The sequence below is a fragment of the Equus caballus genome, chromosome 6, assembly GCF_041296265.1.
Source record: "Equus caballus isolate H_3958 breed thoroughbred chromosome 6, TB-T2T, whole genome shotgun sequence".
In the NCBI taxonomy this organism is placed as follows: domain Eukaryota; kingdom Metazoa; phylum Chordata; class Mammalia; order Perissodactyla; family Equidae; genus Equus; species Equus caballus.
In genome coordinates, this window is record NC_091689.1 from 87745294 (window position 1) to 87761586 (window position 16293).

The following is a 16293-nucleotide window of genomic DNA, read 5'->3' on the forward strand; positions in this document are numbered from 1 at the left end:
TTAAAATTTTCAACATTTATTTTAAGGCAAAAATAAGGAATTGAAAACCATTGACTCATACAAATCAAACAGTGACTTCTGTGTCCTCTGTCAGGAACCCTATTGAGCACACCACCTTGCAGCGAGGTCTGCTGACTTGGACCTGAGGCTGATGGGTCAGGCTGTTGGTCACCCTCCACACCTCCACCTCTGTCCACAGATGTCTTCAGTGGAGAGGGGTCTTCTCCTTCTCCAGGCCTTTCCATCCTGTGGGAGGGGAGACTGGCCAGGGCCAAGGTACAACTGAGGAGGAGGACAGAGGCAGAGCAGGCTCAGCTGGGGCTGAGTCCAGCTGCTCACACCCTCCCAAAAGTGTGGATTCCTCGGGGTGGCAGAAGGGCCACGAGACTCTGAGCCTTGAGACGTCACTCAAGGATCAGGGCACGGATGTGAGCCAAGAGGCCCTGTTCCTCAGCTGCAAAACTGGGTTCTTTCCTCCAATTATCCCCAGAATCCTGAGTAATGTCCAGGGAGAAGCCCTGGGAGGAGGCCTACTCTATTTCCCTCCCCCCGATGCATCCCTCCCTCACACAGTACCCAACTCCACCCTACCGTGCACCCCAGGCTTGGGCTACAGGCCCTTGGCGGGCCTTGGGAAGCTCCAGTAGCAGATGGCATCCACCAGGATGGAGGGCATGTAGCTCATGGGGAGGTAGATGAACTTGGCATCCCAGCCAGGTGAGTATCGGGTCCGGGGGTGGCAGGTGGTCAGGGCATGTTCCATGCAGTCTGTCACCAAGCACAAATTGTGACCCCACCTCGGCTCGAACATTACCGCTAACTTCACGACTGTCAAGAAGGAGACACCATCCAATTATATTCTCACTTCACTACTGCCCCACTTTCAGATCAGCTCTAGAGAAAAGTTTCTAAAAACGCTTGGGGCCCATAAAATCATGCCCCAAATGGAATCCGTGGATGGCCTGGCAGCGTGTACCAACTCTTACCCCAAGAACACTCTCCGCACTAAGCCCATCTGATTCTACTCCTGGAAATACAGTGCTGCACTGCCAAAGGATGTTCTGGTCAAACCACAAACTGCATAAAACAGGTCCTGACCGCCTGCCACCCCTGCACCCCATACAATGGTCCCATACGATTAGGACCATACAGCCTAGGTGTATAGTAGGCCCTACCATCTGGGTTTGTGTAACTATACTCTATGATCTTCGCACAATAACAAAATGGCCTAATGATGCACTTCTCAGAACCTGTCTCCACCGTTAAGCAACTCGTGGCTGTATGTGCACTGCATAAACTGGAGGTCTTCACAAACACTGCAAACCTAGGCACCTGAAAACCAGCAGCTCTAAAGACAGTTTGCCATGGATCAAGGGGTATCTTCCCTCTGTGGCTTCAGTTTCCTCCTCAAGATAATGAGAGGTTTGGATGAAACAGTAGCCCCCAGGCCTAACAAACCTGGATCATTTCCTTTGGCTACCAGAGAGGACCACACAGGACAACGGGATGGAGCTAAACGTCCCCGCTGCGTGCGTGATTCAGAGCCTGGAGCATGAGCCTGAGACCTGAGGAGGCACTAACGATGCATCCAGGCTTCCAGACAATGGTTTGCTTCTCTCCCCATGGTCCACAGCTCACTCACGGGATGCCAGGCTCTTCTCCCCGTAGATCTCCTTGATCTCTGGATGGGCCCGCTCCCAGGCCTCGTGGTAGCCCTGAGAAAAATTCTCATGCCTGGTCATGTTGGTCTTGAAGTAACCAGGCTCGATAATAGCCACCTTCACCCCAAAGTAGGAGAGCTCCCTCCTGCAAGGCAGACAGGAAGAGGGGCAAGGACTTCAGAGGCCTTGGGAGACAAAACACGGCAAACAAAAAGCAAACAGAATGATGCAACCTCAACACAGGATTTGAATGGCATACACCCAAATGCTTGAGAAGTTTCAAGTGCAGTAGCAAGGGAGAGAAAAATGATGATGATGGCGTATCTCTCTAGAAGGTTGGTACATTTTTCCACATATTTGACACGCATCTGCTTATTAGCTCTAAATCTTCACCCCTATTCTACTTCAAGGCACCCCTTAACTGCTCTCTCCTCCTGTGTCCTCTCACATCCAATCTATCTCCAGACTTTGCCCATCCAACTTCCTCCACTCTCCTCAATCCTCTCTCTCCCCTCGCCTGCTCTAGTCAACTGCCTGGCCATCTGTGCCCTAAGGAGCCTCTCTCTGCCTATCGTCTCAACTCCCCTTCTTTCAGAGCCATCCTCTGCCCTGAAGCCAGTCGGTTCTGTAGACGCTGATTTGACAAAGTAGCTCCCCTGATTAAATCCCTTCCATGGGGACAGCATCCCTCCTGTCAGCAAGGGCCTTGTCCTTTACCCCTGGATGGCACTGCAGCATAGGCGCTCAACCATTACTCACCCTGGGCTTGCCTGACTTCATTCCTTCATCCAGGGAGCCTTCACACCCTATTTCTCAGGTGGCCAGGTGACCGAGTTCAGTTCTTCATCCTCAGCTCAGATCCCTATCCAGTTCCCTGCCATTATACCTATGGGACCAGGGCCACCATGGCTAATTTCGTGCAAGTGTCAGATGAAATGGCCACAACATTTCTATATTACTTGTCCCTTTCTCAGTTGTCACACTGTTTAGTCAGGGACCAAATCTTGATGTCCTCAGACACGTTGATTGTGCACTCACAAAGGTACCAAGAAGTATCTGTTGAATTGACTCTAAGACTCTACCTCCACCTCAAGGGCTCCCTGAACTGAATGTCGTAGGGGTTTTAGACATGTTCTCTGCAGCCACCTTATCCCAGTTCCACTTCTGCCTCAGATACCTTCTGACTATGGGCCCTCCTCCAGGGCAGGGATAGATTAAATAAAAGTCTGCTGGCCTGGGGCCCATTACAAAACCCAGAACATAAAAAAGTACTTCCCGATGAATACCTAGCACGGAGCAAGAGAGAGGGATCCTGACAGAAGAACCCAGGAAAAGGCTTGCCTGGAAGCACAGAAGCAGGAGGACTGAGGGAGGGCCTCTAACCCAGTCCAGTACCTGAGGGAGTCCGAGAAGGCCTCGACACCATACTTGGAGATGCAGTAGCCGCCACCAAGCAGAGACACCCGGCCCATGACGCTGGAGACGTTGACCACGCGGCCCCGCGCCTTCCTCACTAGGGGCAGCAGGCTCAGGGTCACCTCGATCACCCCCAGCAGGTTCACGTTGAGGATCTTCATGAAGTCCTGTTTGGTCAGCCACTCATTGGGTGCCACAGGCACGGCAATGCCAGCGTTATTCACCAGGCCCCACAGTCCTGGACACAGCAGGGGTGAGAGAGCAACACTGCATTGTGAGGACACAGCTGTGGTTCTAATTCACCTTCCAATCACGTGAGGACTGTATGAGAGAGGTTGCATGGGGAGTCAGTAGAACAGATAACACCATGCTTTTGGTAGGGTTTGGGGAGTGCAGACGCCATATGTTGTTGGAGGACAGAAAGCGTGCCTCTGTCCTGACTTATTCTGCCTGGCCCAATCGCTGCCTGGTGGACAATGGGCCATCACCCCACAGTTAATGAAGGCAGGGAGTGATGTTGAGGTATCTAGTGTGTCCATAGTCTGGAACACGGACAGTAATGTTTTGGGTTTTCACACATCAATGTTGTCCTGCAGGCATTATAAACGCTCACCTACATTTTCAGAGTTCCCAGACAGCGCCTTTCGTGAGTGTGCAACAAATATCTGTGGGGGAGTAGAGAGACACACAGAGAGAGAATGAGGAAGGGTGGGGAGAGAGGAAGAAAAAGGCAAAAGGTAATGGACAAAAAGAAAAAAAAGATGACTAAAATCTTGCTGGAAGTTGGTGGGGTAAAGCAGACCTGAAACCCCAGGTCGGGGGAAGGTGAGAACAGGCAGGAGGTGACCTCAGGGACTGACCTTGAAACACCTGCAGCAATAGTGAGCAAGAGTCCTGTAGGACCTGGGAGATCAATTCCAAGGGGCAGCCCATGGGGGGAGGCAAGGCTGTCTCACCCCCACCCTCCATGCACAGACTTCACCCTCTGCACCAGAAAATGCCCCCTCTCCTCCCACCCACACAGGAGGCCACCCTCACCCCTCCCCCTCAGCCCTCAATTCACCCAGCTTCATGGAGACCTCTCTGCAGGACTCAAGGACGCGATTCTGAGCACAGACACTAAAGAGCTACCCACCAACAGCCCTCGGGGCAGCAGGAGCAGGCATTCGGGGGAGTTGTGGCCACGGAGGGCACAAGATGGAGCCAGAAAGGTGAGTCCCTCCCCTGCTCAGAAACAGGCTGCCCTTCCAGGACACGCATTCTCCCAGCAGACATGCTGCTTCTAAGAACCCAGTCAACATGCACGGTTACACAGAGAGATTTGGGAAAGTTCACCGGGACACGAGTCGCGAATGTGAATAAAATGGAGGAAACGATTTCATATCATACATGAGGTACTGTTCTAAAAAGTAATACTATTCAAAGGGATAGATTATTCTTAATCATTAAATATATCTTTTGAAGCAATTTTAATTATATTGTAAAAATGCTCATCTTCTTTCAATGAAAAGAATAGGATAGAAACTGTGTGCAATGTGTAACACCGTCTATGTCAAAGGTTCCCAGGACTTGTCTCTGCTGGTAGACTGCGGGTGAGTTTCATTTTGATCCTGTACTTTACTGTGTCTTCCACAATGCTCATGTTTTACACTTATACTTAGAAAAAAGAAACTAATGTTCTTTTCCTCCAGCATAACACGACAGGCACAATTGTAGTTTTAAAAATAGAGAGAGAGCATGTGAACTTGCACTGGATTCTTGACCTTCCTTAGCAAGTCCTGAAAGCTCAATGTCATCATCTGATATGTGTGTGACGGTGACTCCCTGGGGGAGGATTATGGGTCCCCAGCAAGAACATGGTACAGTGCTGAGAACAGGAGCCCGGCTCCAGCGCTGCCCCAGCCGCCCACACAAGCCTCGGAGTTGGTGCCCCATCTCCACTCGTCCTCCAGAAAGTGGGTTCTGATCTCCCCCGGGGCGCTCAGCATCAAGAAATGCAGAACTTCTGCCGAGACAGGAGGGGGCACCTCAGACAGGGAGTCCGGAAGGGCAAATTCTCATCAGGGCAGCTCTCCCCAAACCTCCAGAGCTCCGAGGACGGGAGGAGGGGGCAGTGGAAAGAGAAGAGGCTCGACTGGTGAACTGCGTGAGGGAAAGAAAGGGAGTATGACCTCGAGTCCTGGAAAACACCTAGGGATCTTTCCCAGCAGCAGACAAGAAGTCTCCCTTCACAGACAGAAGAGAAACAGACCCGACAAATCTGGGTGTTACCTCTGTCCCCCACGCGCTCCTTTACCCACTGGGTGGCTGCAGCGATGCTCTCTGTCTTGGTCACATCCAGGATCACCGTCTGCACCCTGTCTGACGTCCGGTCCCTCAGCTGCTCGGCCCCCTTCTCCGTCAGACACGCGGCCAGCACCCTCAAGCCTCGCAGGTCCAGCTGCCTGGCCAACTGGTTCCCGAAGCCTGAGTCACAGCCCGTGATGAAGACGTACTTGTCTTGGAGGTTGCTCACCACCTGCCTCTCCCGGTACCAGCGCAGGAGGTAGTACAGGCCCACGAGCACTGCCAGGTACAGCCACATGGCTTTGCAGGGGACAGACAGAGACAGGCTGTGATCAGAAGAGTCTGGTATCCTCGATCAGGAGGCTGTGCTGGCTGTGTGGCCTCCAGGCTCTCTGACATGAAGTCTCCAATTGCCCTCCTGATGACTATCTTTCTGGAACATTCTATTCTCTCCCTACCTATCTGCCCTTTGGACTGCTTTTGCAACGCTCACCACATGCCCTTGAAAATTGCAATTCCTGCCCAGAAAGAAAGCATCACTGTCCGCCCCACTGCCCCAGGCCTCTCATTCCATCTGCTCTCTGCGTCCAGGTGCCACACACTGAGCGGCACAGGCCACTCTGTTCTAGGTTCAGGGCTCAGAACTCTTTCTCCTCGTCTGCCAACACGCTGGGCTCGATCTTCCCGACCTCAGGAAGGTTCTTCGTGGGAAGACGCACTGGATTCAACACACTTACATTCAGCACCCTCTCAGGGCCTGGGTTTCCTCAGAGGGCTCGGCACACAGCACCCTCTCCTCAGAAATCTGAGTCACTGTCAGCCTCTCTAGGGTTAGAAGGAGAAGGAAAGGACTTGAAGGACTAGGTCTCCTTCTGATACAGTAATTCTCTCTGCAGAAAGGCGTTCAGGAGAGCAAAGGGGGTGTGTGAGGTCAGAGGCAAAGAAAGGGGAGAAGAGGCAGTGGGGGTGGACACGCGCAGCTGTGCGGCTTCTCCGAGATGCTGGGAGGGCTGAACGGGGGGACTGACATAAGTGGGTCTAACAGTTAGCCCTCCTTTATGCAGTGGTGAGGCCCTGTCACTAGAAGACCTCTGGGTCCCCAGTTACATTGCCCTCCCCTCCTGCCCCTCCCCTGCCTGGACACTCATCTGGAACCCAGACCACTCAGACACAGACTCCAAAGGCAGAAAAGACTGACTCGAACACGGACCAATGCACACGGTGACATAAACCTCACCCAGCAGGCAGGGATGTGAACCCCAATAATTGGACCGGTATTAGTTCCATTGGCCTCAGGGGGATGATGGAGAGGAGGAGGGAGCTGCCCCCTCAGGAGACTAAAGAAAGGACTAGAAATGGGGTTCACAACAGCTGTCCCTGGAGGGGCTTCGTGCTGAGGTCGAGGACACCATTTCATAAAAGGGGGTGGCACAGCGTGGGGAACGGAGTTGGTGAGTGGGGCCGGGACGGGAGCCAGTGTCACTGCTCTGGGCGTCTCCCTCACCGTCCACATTTGTCACAGCTCTGACTGGTAAGTAGGAAAAAGGAGAGGCCCTGTGAGGGCAAAGGAGACGCTGCCCCTCAGAAACCAGAGGTTCAATTGGCCCCGGACCCACCCAAGCAGGCAAGAAAGACAGACAAGGGGGCAGATTCGCCTTCAGATGTAACCTTTCTATGCAGGGATCCACCTGTAGGCCTGAAGGAGCCTGTCCCTCAAGGTGGCAGGCAGCAGCAGCCTGACAGAGGCTGGTCCTGCCAAAAACAGCCTGTCCCTGCTTCCTCGGTGACTGCCACCACCCTCTGACAGGGCTTCCCGAAGCCTGGGGGAGGAAGCAGGCCCGGAGGAAGGAATGAGCCCTGGAAACTCTCAGGGGGCCAAGGCAACACGCAAATCCTAACCAGATACCAAACCCTGCGAAGGGGTAAGGTCATGGTTTCTGGGAAGGAACCATGGGAAGGAAGACTTTTTGTCAGTGACCAGAAATTCCTTCAACCATAAGTTCCCAAGAGGCCATGCAGCAGAGGCAGCCGTCAGCCCTCTTGCCTCCTGCGTCACTCTTGTGAATCCTGAAGGTGATAGGACCCTTGGCGGTAGGATCATGAAAGAGTTTGAGGCCATTCCAGATGGGAACAATCAGGAAGTTCGGGAGAGAGCAGAGAGAGAACTGGAACCTGGTCAGAGGCTCACTCACCCGGGAGTTGCAGGGGCCATAAAGAGACATCCTTCGCAGGCGCCCCCAGGATGGAGACCCACTGCCACCCATCTCTGCACTGAGATCCTCCTCAGGAGTTCTCGACGCTAAAATCTCCTCCCGCGTCCAGGGGCCGGGCAGCGGGGCCCGGACACAAGACAGCACCTGTGAGCCAGATGCGTGCTGGAACGGAGTCGTGCGCCACCTGGTGGCGCCCTGCAGAGTCTCACCTGACCGCAGTCAAATGTCAGGGCATCCTTCACCAACCCATTCCCTTCTTCAGCCAGTGAGGGTCTTCAGAAGAGGGACTGGCGTAGGTAGAGGAAAAAGGGAGCTTGGACAGGGCAGGGAATGAGACCTAACTGTGCAAACTTCTTTACAGCCGTACAGGTATTCCGCCCCCACCACCTGGAGCGCGGGTCTGAAAATGTAGACACATCCCCGCCTTCCCGTGCTGAAGATCTGAAAATTGAAGGGCACCAGAGGCACAGGAGGGAAGTCACTGACTCTGTGCTCCTCAAAAGAGGCCCGGAGAGCAAAGGGAAGAAGAAATGAGGGCAGCTTCCTTGGGGCACCCCCATTAACTCTGATGGTATGGGTGCCAGGCCCTGCACAGCTCCGTCAGACTGGACCTGCCTCCCTCCCCAGGGAAAGAAGCCGAGAAGGAGGAGGATGGGGCTCTGTGGAGGGAAGAGGGTGAGGACTTGGACTTCTTTGCTTTGGACTTCTTTTCAAGGCCATTGTTTTTCCAGCCTGTCTAAGATGGCACCCTTGACTCCCACTCCAAGTTTGGGGCCATGGAACCAATGATGGTGCAGAACTGCTCACCACGTGGAGCCCAGTATGGAGGGCCAGGGCTTTGTAACCTCACAGTTCTCTGACACTCTGGAGAAGACTCCTGGGGGTGAGTCCAAACCTCCTGAACACATGCCCTCGAGATTATAAAGTGAATCAGCCATCCTTTACTTGATTTCAGTTTGTTGGAGTGTCTGACTGTGTGTGTATAAATAGTATTGTGAAAACCTGGAGACTTCAGATCCAGCATGATGCTCTTGCTTTGCATTGGTGTGGGGGACATGGACTGACCTTGAGTGGACTGACAGCAGAGCTTTGAAGGACTTGCAGATCCTTGAGGATCCACTCAATCATCTCTGTGTCTTCAGCAGTCCCTTGTCTGACACCAAGCACTCAACATACATTTCAGAATGTAGGGCCGTGCAATATCCTACCCCACGTGGTGTTTTTATGAAGAATGCTGACATTGTTCTACATCAGGTTCCAGAAAGGCCCAATGTCCTCAACTTTAAACTACGAGAGGGAAACGAAGACACCAGAAGGGACCTGCCAACGCCAATTTGTACTCAGCACAGAAATCTCTATCACTTTCTGCAAATGCCTTCTCTGTGGAGTCCATTCTCAGAACATCAGCAGAACAGTGGAGACGGAGAGAGGCGGGCCCTCGGGAAGCACTGGGTAATTAGGGGAATCGTGCCCAGCACACAGTAGGTTCTCAACAAAGCTTGGTAGAAAGTGAGAGACTGCGGTCCAGAAGGGAGGGGATCTGGGCGGAGGAATCTGGGGATGGCAGAGGGTGCAGAGCGAGGACTTTAAAGGAGGGCACAGATAGAGAGAGTTTGCTGGTGAAGGGAGAGGCTGGATGTCCCCAAGGAAGGGTTGGGCCCTACCAGTCACTTAGCCACCTCTCCTTTTTCGTCCATCCTGGTGTCTAATCCTGTGATCCCACATTACCTGATAAATCCTTGGAGGAAAACATCAGCCACTAGTTGTGTGGAAGGGAGGGAGTGACCTAACTTCTCTGTCCAATGCCTCCTCAGCTCATCCCACTCATCCCTTGACCTTGTGAAATCACCTCACTCTTCCTCTCACAGACCCACACCCCACCACTCCCCAAGGTCACGCTTCCAATCACTGGGCCAGGGTAAACTTTTCAAGTTTTATTTTGAGGCAAAAATAAGGAATGGAAATCCATGCTTTCAAGACAAATCAAAAGTTGATTTCTGTGTCCTCTGTCAGTAACCCTATTGAGCACACCACCTTCCAGCGAGGTCTGCTGACTTGGACCTGAGGCTGAGGGGTCAGGCTGTTGGTCTCCCTCCACACCTCCACCTCTGTCCACAGATGTCTTCAGTGGAGAGGGCTCTTCTCCTTCACCAGGCCTTTCCATCCTGTGGGAGGGGAGACTGGCCAGGGCCAAGGTACAACTGAGGAGGACAGAGGCAGAGCAGGCTCAGCTGGGGCTGAGTGCAGCTGCTCACACCCTCCCAAAAGTGTGGATTCCTCGGGTGGCAGAAGGGCCATGAGACTCCAAGCCTTGAGAGGTCACTTAAGGCTCAGGGCATGGATGTGTGCCACGACGCCCTGTTGCTCAGCCGCAAAACTTGGTTCTTTCCTCCAGATATCCCCAGAGTGCTGCGTAATGTCCCAGAAGTGAGGGGAGAGGTGAGATTGTTTTCCCTGGTGACATGAGAACCCCTCTCTCCACTCTATTTCCCTCCCCCTGATGCATCCCTCCCTCCCACAGTACCCTACTCCACCCTACCGTGCACCCCAGGCTTGGCTACAGGCCCTTGGCGGGCTTTGGGTAGCTCCAGTAGAAGATGGCGTCCACCAGGATAGAGGGCATGTAGCTCATGGGGAGGTAGATGAGCTTGGTATCCCAGCCAGGTGAGTATCGGGTACGGGGGTGGCAGGAAGTCAGGGCATGTTCCATGCAGTCTGTGACCAAGGACACATTCTCCCAGTAGCTTGGCTTGAATATTTCAGGTGATTTAATAACTGTCAAGAACGAGACACCATCCAAATATATCCTCACTCCCCATTGTCCCACTTTCCGATCAACTTAAGAGAAAAGTTTCTAAAAGCTCATGGGCCCCCCAAAATCATGCTTCACATGGAATCCATGGATGTCATTGGAGTGTGTCCCAATTCTTACCCCAGGAACACTGTCCACACTAAGCCCCCTCTGACTCTATCCCTGCAAATACAGCGATGCACTGCAAAAAGATGTTCTGTTCAACCCACGAACCACATTACAACAGTACCGTAAGATTAGTACCGCACTGCCTATGTGCGTAGCAGGCTATATACCCTCTTTGTTTGTGTGAGTACACACTACAATACTCACACAACAACAAAATGAGCTGATGACACACTTCTCTGCAACTGTCCTGCTGTTAAGGAACTCGTGGCTGTGTGTGCACCGCATAAGCTGGAAGTCTCTACAAACATTGGAAAAATAGGCACCTGGAAACCAAAAGCTCAAATGCCAGCTTTCCATGGGTCCAGGGGTGTCTTCCCTCTCTAGCTTAAGTTTCCTCCTCATTATGAGGGGTTCAGATGAGACAATAGTCTCCAAGTCTCGCAAGTCTGGATCCTTTCCTTAAGTTACCAGTTAATCACTCAAGACCACGGCTGGAAGGAAATGTTCCCACTTCGTGGGTGAGTCAGGCCTGGAGCAGGGACCCAAGACCTGAGGAGGCACTAACGATGCACCCAGGCTTCCAGACAATGGTTTGCTTCTCTCCCCATGGTCCACAGCTCACTCACGGGATGCCAGGATCTTCTCCCCGTAGATCTCCTTGATCTCTGGACGGGCCCGCTCCCAGGCCTCCTGGTAGCCCTGAGAAAAATTCTCATGCCTGGTCATGTTGGTCTTGAAGTAACCAGGCTCGATAATAGCCACCTTCACCCCAAAGTAGGAGAGCTCCCTCCTGCAAGGCAGACAGGAAGAGGGGCAAGGACTTCAGAGGCCTTGGGAGACAAAACACGGCAAACAAAAAGCAAACAGAATGATGCAACCTCAACACAGGATTGGGGCGACACATCTCAAAAGCTTAGAAAGTTTCAAAGTGCAACAGCCAGGGGGAGAAAACTTATGACAATGGCATAGTCTCTGTATAAGGTTTGTACATTTTTCCACATATTTCACAAGCATGTGGTGCAGGTTACTCATCAGCCCTAACTCCTACCTATTCTACTACAAGGCACCCGATAAGTGCTCTCTTCTCTTGTGTCCCCTCACACCCAATCCATCTCCAGACTTTGCCCATCTTACTTCTTCCACCCTCCTCAATCCTCTCTCTCCTCTCTGCTGCTCTAGTCAACTGCCTGGCCATCTGTCCCCTACGGAGCCTCTCTCTGCCTGCAGTCCCAGCTCCCCTACATTCAAAGCCATCCTCTGCCCTGCAGCCAATGGGTTCTCTAGATGCTGATTTCACAAAGTAGCTCCCCTGATGAAATCCCTTCCATGGGGTTCCACTGCCAACAGCATGAAGGTCCACAGCCTGTCCAGGGCCCATGTGCCTCCACGAGCCCACCTGTGCCCACCCGCCTAGCGCCTCTCCTGCCAGTCCAGGCCTTGTCCTTCACATCTGGAGAACTCTGCAGCATAGGCGCTCAACCATTACAAACCCTGGGCTTGGCTGACGTCATTCCCTCGTCCAGGAAGACTTCCCACCCTATTTCTCAGGTTTCCAGGTTACCAAGTTCAGTTCTTCATCCTCAGCTCAGACCCCTATCCAGTACCCTCCCTTCACTCCTCTGGCATCACGGCCACCATGGCTGACTTGATTCCAAGCTCTGTGAGAGATGGCCACAACATTTCTATATCTCTCGTCCCTGTCTCAGCTGTCAGATGTTTCAGGTCAGGGATTAAATCTTGTCCTCGGACGCATTTATTGTGTACTCACAAAATCGCCACGAAGTATCTGTTGAATAAACTCAAACACTCTAGCCCCTCTGCAAGGACTCCCCGAAGCTCAGTGCCACAGGGGTTATGGACATGGCCTCTGCAGCCATACTATGGAAGTGCCAATTGTGCCGCAGACACTTTCCAATTGTGGGCCCTCATCTAGGTAGAAATAGTTTGAATAAAACTCTAAAGACTGGGATGCTCTCCCACACCCGGGACACAAAAAAGTGCTTCCCAATGAAGGCCTTGCACAAAGCAAGAGAGAGGGATCTGGAAGAAAGAGACTGAAAAGGTGTTGCTGGAAGCACAGAAGCAGGAGGACTGAGGGAGGGCCTCTAACCCAGTCCAGTACCTGAGGGAGTCCGAGAAGGCCTCGACGCCATACTTGGAGATGCAGTAGCCCCCACCACAAATGGCCAACCGGCCCGCGGCACTGGAGACGTTGACCACACGGCCTCTCGCCTTCCTCACTAGGGGCAGCAGGCTCAGAGTCACCTCAATCAACCCCAGCAGGTTCACGTCGATGATCTTCACGAAGTCCTGTTTGGTCAGCCACTCATTGGGTGCCGAGGGCATGAAGACACCAGCGTTATTCACCAGGCCCCACAGTCCTGGGTACAATGGGGGAAAGAGAGCAACACTGCATTGTGCCCGTGAGTGTGGACACAGCTGTGGTTGCAATGCACCTTCCAGTCACGTGAGGACATTCAAAGAGAGGTTGCATGGGGAGGGAGGAAAACAGATAACAACACACTGCCGGTGGGTTTAGGGGAGGGCAGACCCTGTAAGCTCATGGAGGACAGAAAATATGACTTCCTCCAGATTTAGTCTTCATGGCCCAGCCACTGCTTGGTTGATAACGGGCAATCACCCCACATTTGATGAAGGCACGAGCTGATGTTGAGGAATCTCGTGCGTCCATAGTCCGGAACACTCACAGTAATGTTTTGGGTTTTCACACTTCATTGTTGTCCTGCGGGCATTATAAACGCTCACCTACGTTTTCCGAATTCCTAGACAGCGTCTTTAGTGAGTGTGCAACAAATATCTATGGTGAAGGAGAGACACACAGAGAGAGAATGAGGAAAGGAGAGCAAGGAAAAAAGAGAGAAAAGAAAACAGACGAAAAGAAGAAAATATAGCTATTATCTGGGAAGAGGTAGATTGGGTAACGCAGACCTGAAACCCCAGGTCGGAGGAAGGTGAGAACAGGCAGGAGGTGACCTCAGGGATTCGCCTTGAAACACGTGCAGCAATAGGGAGCAAAGGTCCTATAGGATCTGGGGGATCCTGTAGGATCCTTCGTCTATGAGCGGGAGACTATCTCGACCCTCCCGTCACCCTCTCTGCACAGACTTCACCCTCTGCAGCAGAAGTGCCCCCTCTCCTCCCACCCACACAGGAGGCCACCCTCGCCCCTCCCCCTCGGCCCTAGTTCAGCCAGCCTCGTGGAAACCTCTCTGCAGGACTCAAAGATGTGATTCTGAGCACAGACACTGAAGAGCCACCCACCAACAGCCCTCAGGGCAGCAGGAACTGGGATTCAGGGAGCTGGGGCCGTGGGGGGCACAGGATGGACCCAGACAGTTGAGTCCCTTCCCTGCTCAGAAACAGGCTGCCCTTCCAGGACTCACATTCTCCCAGCACACATGCTGCTTCTAAGAACCCAGTCAACATGCACGGTTACGCAGAGAGATTTGGGAAAGTTCACCGAGACACGAGTCACGAATGTGAATAAAACGCAGGAAACAATTTCATATCATACATGAGGTACTGTTCTAAAAAGTAAAGCTATTCAAAGGGATAGAATATGCTCAATCATTAAATATATGCTTTTAAAGAAATTTTCATTATATTGCAAAATGCTCATCTTCCTTCAACGAACAGAATAGGGTACAAACTCTGTCCTAAGTGTAATACGGTCTATGTCAAAAGGGTCCCAGGACTCATCTCTGCTGGTAGAATGTGGGTGACTTTCGTTTTGATCCCATGCTTTTCTGCATTTTCCACAATGGTCATGTTTTACATTTATACTTAGATAAAAAAAATTAGTGTTCCTCTCTTCCCCCATAATAAGACAGGCACTAGGGTAGTTTAAAAAGAGAGAGAGAGAGAGAGAATGTGAACTTGCGCTGGATTATTAGCCTTCCTTAACAAGTCCGGAAAGCTCAGTGTGCTCACCTGAAATGGGTGACAGTGACTCCTTGGGGGAGGATTATGGGTCCCCAGCAAGAACATGGTACAGTGCTAAGAACAGGAGCCCGCCTCCAGCGCTGCCCCAGCCACCCACACAAGCCTCGGAGTTGGTGCCCCATCTCCACTCGTCCTCCAGAAAGTGGGCTCTGATCTCCCCCGGGGCGCTCAGCGTCAAGAAATGCAGATCTTCTGCCGAGACAGGAGGGGGCACCTCAGACAGGGAATCTGGTATCTCATCAGGGCAGCTCTCCCCAAACCTCCAGATCTCCAAGGACGGGAGGTGGGGGCAGTGGAAAGAGAAGAGGCTCAGCTGGTGAACTGCGTGAGGGAAAGAAAGGGAGTATGACCTCGAGTCCTGGAAAACACCTAGGGAATCTTCCCCAGCAGCAGACAAGAAGTCTCCCTTCACAGACAGAAGAGAAACAGACCCGACAAATCTGAGTGTTACCTCTGTCCCCCACGCGCTCCTTCACCCACTGGGTGGCTGCAGCGATGCTCTCTGTCTTGGTCACATCCAGGATCACCGTCTGCACCCTGCCTGACGTCCAGTCCCTCAGCTGCTCGGCCCCCTTCTCCGTCAGACACGCGGCCAGCACCCTCAAGCCTCGCAGGTCCAGCTGCCTGGCCAACTGGTTCCCGAAGCCTGAGTCACAGCCCGTGATGAAGACGTACTTGTCTTGGAGGTTGCTCACCACCTGCCTCTCCCGGTACCAGCGCAGGAGGTAGTACAGGCCCACGAGCACTGCCAGGTACAGCCACATGGCTTTGCAGGGGACAGACAGAGACAGGCTGTGATCAGAAGAGTCTGGTATCCTCGATCAGGAGGCTGTGCTGGCTGTGTGGCCTCCAGGCTCTCTGACATGAAGTCTCCAATTGCCCTCCTGATGACTATCTTTCTGGAACATTCTATTCTCTCCCTACCTATCTGCCCTTTGGACTACTTTTGCAAGAGCTGACCATTTGCCCTTGAAAATTCCAACTCCTGCCCAGAAAGAAAGCATCACTGTCCGCCCCACTGCCCCAGGCCTCTCATTCCATCTGCTCTCCGCGTCCAGGTGCCACACACTGAGCGGCACAGGCCACTCTGTTCTAGGTTCAGGGCTCAGAACTCTTTGTCCTCGTCTGCCAACACGCTGGGCTCGATCTTCCCGACCTCAGGAAGGTTCTTCGTGGGAAGACGCTCTGGATTCAACACACTTACATTCAGCACCCTCTCAGGGCCTGGGTTTCCTCAGAGGGCTCGGCACACAGCACCCTCTCCTCAGAAATCTGAGTCACTGTCAGCCTCTCTAGGGTTAGAAGGAGAAGGAAAGGACTTGAAGGACTAGGTCTCCTTCTGATACAGTAATTCTCTCTGCAGAAAGGCGTTCAGGAGAGCAAAGGGGGTGTGTGAGGTCAGAGGCAAAGAAAGGGGAGAAGAGGCAGTGGGGGTGGACACGTGCAGCTGTGCGGCTTCTCCGAGATGCTGGGAGGGCTGAACGGGGGGACTGACATAAGTGGGTCTAACAGTTAGTCCTCCTTTATGCAGTGGTGAGGCCCTGTCACTAGAAGACCTCTGGGTCCCCAGTTACATTGCCCTCCCCTCCTGCCCCTCCCCTGCCTGGACACTCATCTGGAACCCAGACCACTCAGACACAGACTCCAAAGGCAGAAAAGAATGACTCGAACACGGACCAATGCACACGGTGACATAAACCTCACCCAGCAGGCAGGGATGTGAACCCCAATAATTGGACCGGTATTAGTTCCATTGGCCTCAGGGGATGATGGAGAGGAGGAGGGAGCTGCCCCTAAGGAGACTAAAGAAAGGACCAGATACGGGACCCACAAC

The 16293-nt window shown here is 52.8% G+C and overlaps 2 protein-coding genes and 1 long non-coding RNA gene across 7 annotated transcripts; 1 reads left to right on the forward strand and 2 right to left on the reverse strand.

Moving 5' to 3' along the window:
• On the reverse strand, nucleotides 1–7758 carry LOC138924698 (retinol dehydrogenase 16-like). 4 transcript variants are annotated; one of them, XM_070270295.1, is made up of 6 exons: nucleotides 7556–7758; nucleotides 5349–5663; nucleotides 3057–3315; nucleotides 1643–1806; nucleotides 592–828; nucleotides 1–261 (listed from the first exon to the last, which is right to left on the reverse strand). In XM_070270295.1, the coding sequence occupies exons 2-5, from the start codon at nucleotides 5659–5661 to the stop codon at nucleotides 611–613; spliced, it is 954 nt and encodes a 317-aa protein (XP_070126396.1). In that variant the 5' UTR covers nucleotides 5662–5663; nucleotides 7556–7758; the 3' UTR covers nucleotides 1–261; nucleotides 592–610. The 4 variants fall into 4 exon arrangements, with proteins under 4 accessions (XP_070126396.1, XP_070126398.1, XP_070126397.1 ...); XM_070270297.1 differs by lacking the exon at nucleotides 7556–7758 and having other exon boundaries at nucleotides 1–246; nucleotides 5349–5854; XM_070270296.1 differs by lacking the exon at nucleotides 7556–7758 and having other exon boundaries at nucleotides 1–282; nucleotides 5349–5854.
• On the forward strand, nucleotides 3122–9565 carry LOC138924699 (uncharacterized). 2 transcript variants are annotated; one of them, XR_011439790.1, is made up of 3 exons: nucleotides 3122–3330; nucleotides 4167–4288; nucleotides 7938–9565. It is a non-coding gene; the product is annotated as an uncharacterized lncRNA (long non-coding RNA). The 2 variants fall into 2 exon arrangements; XR_011439789.1 differs by lacking the exon at nucleotides 7938–9565 and having other exon boundaries at nucleotides 3199–3330; nucleotides 4167–4544.
• LOC100061740 (retinol dehydrogenase 16) lies at nucleotides 9490–15360 on the reverse strand. Its single transcript, XM_005613515.4, has 5 exons — nucleotides 14911–15360; nucleotides 12619–12877; nucleotides 11123–11286; nucleotides 10116–10351; nucleotides 9490–9777 (listed from the first exon to the last, which is right to left on the reverse strand). Exons 1-4 carry the CDS (start codon nucleotides 15221–15223, stop codon nucleotides 10134–10136), a joined length of 954 nt encoding a protein of 317 aa, XP_005613572.3. The 5' UTR covers nucleotides 15224–15360; the 3' UTR covers nucleotides 9490–9777; nucleotides 10116–10133.
• Nucleotides 15361–16293: the final 933 nt, after the last annotated feature.